This window comes from Palaemon carinicauda, chromosome 8 (assembly GCF_036898095.1).
Source record: "Palaemon carinicauda isolate YSFRI2023 chromosome 8, ASM3689809v2, whole genome shotgun sequence".
In the NCBI taxonomy this organism is placed as follows: Eukaryota; Metazoa; Arthropoda; class Malacostraca; order Decapoda; family Palaemonidae; genus Palaemon; species Palaemon carinicauda.
This window is the reverse complement of record NC_090732.1, coordinates 154,456,900-154,464,399: the sequence shown is the minus strand read 5'-3', so window position 1 is coordinate 154,464,399 and position 7,500 is coordinate 154,456,900. Positions and strand designations below refer to the sequence as shown.

At 34.6% G+C, this 7,500-nt stretch overlaps 2 protein-coding genes across 2 annotated transcripts in view; one reads left to right on the top strand and one right to left on the bottom strand.

The window, feature by feature from the left end:
- Nucleotides 1-7,500, top strand: part of LOC137646039 (EF-hand calcium-binding domain-containing protein 14-like) — a 444,979-nt gene that overhangs the window by 182,355 nt on the left and 255,124 nt on the right. The window lies entirely within an intron of this gene.
- On the bottom strand, nucleotides 3,884-5,452 carry LOC137645503 (calphotin-like). The gene has a single exon (XM_068378309.1). The coding sequence runs from the start codon at nucleotides 5,450-5,452 to the stop codon at nucleotides 3,884-3,886; it is 1,569 nt and encodes a 522-aa protein (XP_068234410.1).

Sequence of the window (7,500 nt, the reverse complement as noted above, 5' to 3'; positions counted from 1 at the left end):
TACTTTAAAAATTAGTTAAGCAACATGAAAAAAATTTATGTAGCTTACTTTAAAAATTAGTTAAGCAACATGAAAAAAAAATTTATGTAGCTTACTTTAAAAATTAGTTAAGCAACGTGAAAAAAATTTATGTAGCGTACTTTAAAAATTAGTTAAGCAACATGAAAAAAATTTATGTAGCTTACTTTAAAAATTAGTTAAGCAACATGAAAAAATTTATGTAGCTTACTTTAAAAATTAGTTAAGCAACATGAAAAAAATTTATGTAGCTTCATTAATAAATCTGGCTAGCTATTTAGAAAAGTCTTTTGGCCTCATCAAAAATAAAACTGCAAAGCATCGTATTAAAATCTGTCTAGCTTCTTTAAGAAATTCCTGATAAGCAACTAAAAAATCTTTGTAGATTCAATAAAAAATCGGCAGGGAAAAATCTGTGTGGCTACATGAAATAATTTAAGCTGCATTGAAAACTATTTATAGCTTCATTAAAAGATGTCTTAAGCTGCATGGTGAAATGTATGTGGAATCATAAAAAAAAATATTTTAAGCTGCATGGAAAATTCCGTCCCGTTAAACTTTATAAAAGAATCTCTAACTTAATTAAAAAAATGTAATCTACGGGAATAAATCTGCTCAGCTTTATTAAAAACAACTGTTTAAAAACCTTTGCATTTGTATTTAACGTATGCACACATTTTTACGCAATACGAAAGTAAAATATGTAAACAAATGTATCATTTCATTTTATTTGACTTTTTACTTCGGGTTATTTTCTTATTTATGGCACTTGGCGTTCTCCTGATTGTTTCCATCTCATTTGAATTGTAAATTTAAAGGCTGTGCCCGCATCCTTCTCCTCTCCCTTCTGTGGTTGGATAAGGGTTTGGCCATTATCACGGATGCACCTTCCATTTTATCCATTTTTGCTCATTTCTCTTTCCTATCTCTTTTCTCCCGTTTTCGCCTTACTCTACTGACCTATAATTGCCTGTCCTCTATTTCTCTCTTCTTTTTTTTTTATTTGTTCTTTTGTGGGTTTCTTTTTCTTCGTTTATACTTTTACTCAAATTATATTTTCTCTTCCTCTCCTTCGTTAATCTGTTCTGGATTTCCTCCCAATTCTTCGTCTTCCCTCCGTCCTTTATTGCTTTTAATTCTTTTCCTTTCACTTCAATTTTAATTGTGATATTCTCTCGTCACCGCCCCTGTTAATCCTCTCTGTCTGTCCGTCTGTTCTTTCAAATCCCTTTCTCCTCCATGCATTCTTTGTCATTCTCTCCTGATCTCAATTGTGAATGAAACGCAAAGTTCAACTGCGCTCTGTAAAGGTAGAATTTATTATTCTTTTTGATATTAAAGAAGACGAGAAGCAAGAAAACTGTCAAGAGAAAAACATGAAACAAAGAACCAAAAAAAAAAAAAAAAAAAAGAATACACTTTAACGCAGGGATCCAATCATGGATGCATCTAGCATGTGTATGTATGTGGACATGTGTGTGTTTGTGTAATTATGTGCGCATGTTTGTGTGTATGTGTATTGCATGATCACGGGTTTGTGTAATTTTGCATTTATACAGATGTAAAAACAATACTTATGAAGACATAATTATGCATTTGCATGTATGGAAATATACGAAAATTATTTTTGAATGTGCATATATAATTTGCATATATAACAAAATATTGCATTATCAATTTATATAAAACAACCTCAAGTTACAGCGTCATTGACGATGATTTAATGCCATGATATATGCGTGTTCTTAGATTATTTTTTTATGCCATTACGTCAAATTCATGCACTAGATTGTCATCTCAACGATTATTCTTTAATGTTAAGCGTTATATACTTAATGTATGAATATGTGTAGGTAGTATGCATATATGTAAAGTTCCACTCTTGCTTCCATCGCTGACCTTAGATTCCATAACATCAACTTCTCTTATAAATATTTTTTTTTTTCATTCTGAAAAGACGGAAGGCATACATATAGCTGTTTTAGGCAAGAGCAGAGCAAAACGAGTAAGGTTCTGGTGTGCAATGATATCATTTGGGATCCACCAAGTCTGGAAACCTAATTAGGTTCCTTGAATGGATTAACAAATGAATGATTTGGCCCGTTGCTTTCCAAGCTTACATTTCTCTTATCAGGCCTCGCGTTGATAAATGACTTATCATTTTATATTTCGTCTGCTGGCTTCTTTTTATTATCTGCGAAAGGTTTTTACACATTATTCATGTTTATCATTTTTATTATAGGTTTTGTGCTTTTTTTTTTATTAATTTTTAATATAGACTTTGTTTGTGTTACAGTTTATTTGTGGTACTATTAGCATTGTTTGTAACTCAAGATACTGTGTTTATAGTATTATATATATGTATATATATATATATATATATATATATATATATATATATATATATATATATATATATATATATATATATGTATATACATATATATATATATATATATATATATATATATATATATATATATATATATATATGTATATACATATATATATATATATATATATATATATATATATATATATATATATATATACACACACACACATATATATATATATATATATATATATATATATATATATATATATATATATATAATATGTATATATATATATATATATATATATATATATATATACATATATATATATATATATATATATATATATATATATATATATATATGTATGTATGTAGTTTCGTATTGGTTATTGTTTGTGTTTATATTTCATTTCACTTCTTTCTTTCCTCAAGTTTTGCCTATTGACATTGTATTTTTTTTTTTTTTTAAATTTTGCTGGAAAAATAAATGACTTCTTCGACTTTTTTTTCGCGTGATGGCACGTTATGATCAATAACAATAATGATAGATATCATTTTTGTTTGAAATAATTTTATTTTATTTTTTGCAGATTTTCCAAAAGCTTACTTTTCAATTCCAGTTAACATAAGCCCCTTTTTGTCACTTTACTTGTCGGCTTTTTTTTTTTTATCTTTCTTTTTTCTTTTTTTTTTTGCTCCATTCGCATTTTTTCACTTAAGCATCGCGCTTATTTTATTTCATTTCACATCTGATTCAGTTCATTTACTTTCATATCCATTTTGGCTCAGATTCCCCTTTGATATTTTTGTTGATGGTCTGTGAACCAATTTCCCTTCCTCTCCAATTTCACATTTGGTTAAGATTCGCGTCTAGTTCAATTTTTCATTTTTGTTTTGGTTTCGGCTCCTCCGTTCCACGTTCATTTTCGTCTGTAGTTCACTGACAGTGTTCTTCCATTTCATTTCTGTCTCTGATTCAATTGCATTTTTCGGTTCTGTTTTGCTTCCGGCTTGGTTTAGTTTTCCTCTTTGATTTAGTTTTAGATTCAGTAAATTTTTTTTTAGAATTTCACGATGCACTCTGGCTCTTTTTGGAGATTGTAAAATTAAACCTAAGGTTGTCTGTTAATGGTCTGGTTAAAGTGTTTAATGATAAAATTCATATTGGTGATAATAACAATGGTAGAATAGAAAGAAAAAACAACAATATTGATAATTAAGATAAGCAGTGATTGAAATTATGTTGTGGGAGGTAAGGTTGATTTTATTTTTTATGCATTATCGTTACTTTTATCTATGGTTTTCCTTGCTGTTCGGACAGCCATTAGAACTAAAATATGATTATCTATTCTGAATTAGCATTTATTGTTTTCGTCATACAAGTTAATTTTCAAAAACGCTGGGGTCACTACCATATAAAAATGTAAAACTTGACCTGAATAACTAGTATTTTTGTACACACGAAGTCAGACAGCGTTGCGGTGTTGATGAAAAATATGTGAAGATGTGATTTGAATACTTGTGTTAGATGGGACAAGTTGCACGCACACCAAGAGCAGTAAAGCTCACTGGAGCTATGGTGGCAGCAATATTACTCACTGGAGCTATGGTGGCAGCAATATTACTCACTAGAGCTATGGTGGCAGCAATAATACTCACTGGAGCTATGGTGGCAGCAATATTACTCACTGGAGCTATGGTGGCAGCAATATCACTCACTGGAGCTATGGTGGCAGCAATATTACTCACCGGAGCTATGGTGGCAGCAATATTACTCACTGGAGCTATGGTGGCAGCAATATTACTCACTGGAGCTATGGTGGCCGCATTATTACTCACTGGAGCTATGGTGGCAGCAATATTACTCATTGGAGCTATGGTGGCAGAAATATTACTCACTGGAGCTATGGTGGCAGCAGTATTACTCACTGGAGCTATGGTGGCAGCAGTATTACTCACTGGAGCTCTGGTGGCAGCAGTATTACTCACCGGAGCTATGGTGGCAGCAATATTACTCACCGGAGCTATGGTGGCAGCAGTATTACTCACCGGAGCTATGGTGGCAGCAATATTACTCACTGGAGCTATGGTGGCAGCAATATTACTCACTGGAGCTATGGTGGCAGCACTATTACTCACTGGAGCTATGGTGGCAGCACTATTACTCACTGGAGCTATGGTGGCTGCAATATTACTCACTGGAGCTATGGTGGCAGCAATATCACTCACTGGAGCTATGGTGGCAGCAATATTACTCACCGGAGCTATGGTGGCAGCAATATTACTCACTGGAGCTATGGTGGCAGCAATATTACTCACTGGAGCTATGGTGGCCGCATTATTACTCACTGGAGCTATGGTGGCAGCAATATTACTCATTGGAGCTATGGTGGCAGAAATATTACTCACTGGAGCTATGGTGGCAGCAGTATTACTCACTGGAGCTATGGTGGCAGCAGTATTACTCACTGGAGCTCTGGTGGCAGCAGTATTACTCACCGGAGCTATGGTGGCAGCAATATTACTCACTGGAGCTATGGTGGCAGCAATATTACTCACTGGAGCTATGGTGGCAGCACTATTACTCACTGGAGCTATGGTGGCAGCACTATTACTCACTGGAGCTATGGTGGCTGCAATATTACTCACTGGAGCTATGGTGGCAGCAATATTACTCACTGGAGCTATGGTGGCAGCAATATCACTCACTGGAGCTATGGTGGCAGCAGTATTACTCACTGGAGCTATGGTGGCAGCAATATCACTCACTGGAGCTATGGTGGCAGCAATATCACTCACTGGAGCTATGGTGGCAGCAATATCACTCACTGGAGCTATGGTGGCAGCAATAATACTCACTAGAGCTATGGTGGCAGCAATATCACTCACTGGAGCTATGGTGGCAGCAATATTACTCACTGAAGCTATGGTGGCAGCAATATTACTCACTGGAGCTATGGTGGCAGCAATATTACTCACTGGAGCTATGGTGGCAGCAATATTACTCACTGGAGCTATGGTGGCAGCAATATTAGCAGCAAAGATTGCGCGTGTGCACTCGGGCCATGGAAATTGCCTCGTCAAAGCAGCCATCATCTGTTATGGTTGGTGCACGTATTCGTCTCGGAATGAAATGGGAGAGCATTCGCGTTATTGCTTCTCTTTTACACCTCTTTTAGTTTCAGGTCGACATTTCTATTACTATGATAACGTCGCTGGCACCCCTTTGACATGCATGACACTGTGGGTTTTAGTAATCACAGGGAAATGCGCTGTTATACATGAAACGACTCACGCTGAAAGTGTCCGCGGGGCTTGTTGATGTTCCTTGTTTGCATATTATACTTTTTTTTTTTTTTAAGTATAGCTGTTGCTGTTATTATTATGATCTATATTTCACACACTTTTTATTACCTATCAAAAAGTTTACTAACTCGCCAAACAATATTACACAGAATAGAATGTCGATGTGTTATGAAAATGAATGTTGAACAGAGATAAGTATTATGCAATACTTAATAAGTAACATGTAGCGGTAAATTAATCCTGATATTATAAGATTTATTAAATGCCCGTATGTTTATTTGATTAAATTTCATCATCAGTGTTTTAATTCAAGTTTCACGATTTAATTATTACAAAGCTCACATTCATTAGGCCTTTGTCATTCTTTTTCCTAAGCATGCGCACTTGTATTATCTCTCTTCTGATACTGCCGAACGTTCCAGTTTTTTTTTTTTTTTTTTTTTTTTTTTTTGACTACTTATGGCTTAGAAAGTCGTATTTCCCATTCAATGGCGTTATATTATTACGACAGGTCTGCGTGACCGACATTTTATTAATTACAAAAACTTTTATATTACAGTTAGAGAATATGGTATGTAATATGTTGATATGCTTTAAATCTTTATTTGTATGCTTTCGTTTATGTTTGTTACTACGCATTTTATTTTTAAGTACAGTATGCTTCATTAAAGTGCTCTAGCGTTAGTTATTAGATATAAAAGAGTCATTCAGAATTTTTCTTGGGTGAGAATTCGGTAGCAATGTCATCGAATGGCTTCATTTACAAGAAAAGAATGATTCTCTCTCTCTCTCTCTCTCTCTCTCTCTCTCTCTCTCTCTCTCTCAACAAACACATACATACGCCCACAATTATATGTTTTTATTTATTAACCCATTAATACATACATAAACCAAAGGCCCTTCCCCCAATTTTGGGGGGTAGCCGACATCAACAAGAAACAAAACAAAAAGGGGACCTCTACTCTCTACGTTCCTCCAGCCTAACCAGGGACTCAGCCGAGTTCAGCTGGTACTGCTAGGATGCCACAGCCCAACCTCCCACATTTCCACCACAGATGAAGCTTCATACTGCTGAGTCCCCTACTGCTGCTACCTCCGCGGTCATCTAAGGCACCGGAGGAAGCATTAATTGACAGGATAAAATCCTTTATCGTAGCGTTTGTTTCAAAGTCTATTGCATGTTATTATTTTTGCTTTTGATTTATTATCCGGTGGGATGTCGATTCGTGTTTCATCTATTTATGCTTCAAATATTGTTTGTTAATTCGTAACAATAGGCCTAAGGATGCAATTTCTGTTTGACACTGCATCTGGGATTGCATTTGAGAGAGAGAGAGAGAGAGAGAGAGAGAGAGAGAGAGAGAGAGAGAGAAGTTTTGGTTATTTTGGAATGTGATACTCTCTATGTACTATTTTGTTAGTAATCGATGGCAGAGAAGGAGAAAGTTTTAGTTATGTGATTGCTGCCGATGGTAGCTCTCTACAGGGTGTCTCAAAATTGATGATTATTAGTTGTTATAGTATAGTCTTTCCAAATTAAAAAAAAAGTATATAAAACATTGTTTTCAGCTTAGTTATTAGCAGTTACCTAGGTCCACGGTATATTAAAACACACTCTAACCTAACTGAACCTAACCTAACCTTGTACTATTCAGAATTATTTAATTCATGCCATTTAAGAAACCTTTCCTGCAGTAAATTACGTGACGAGAATCTTGTTAATTAAGGTTTTGTTATTTGTGATTTTCTTTACCTCCTTCCACTGCCGATGCCTTTGGAAAATAACCTAATTACAGAGACGTGTGGACCAAAGGCATTCTGGATTTCAGGAAAAA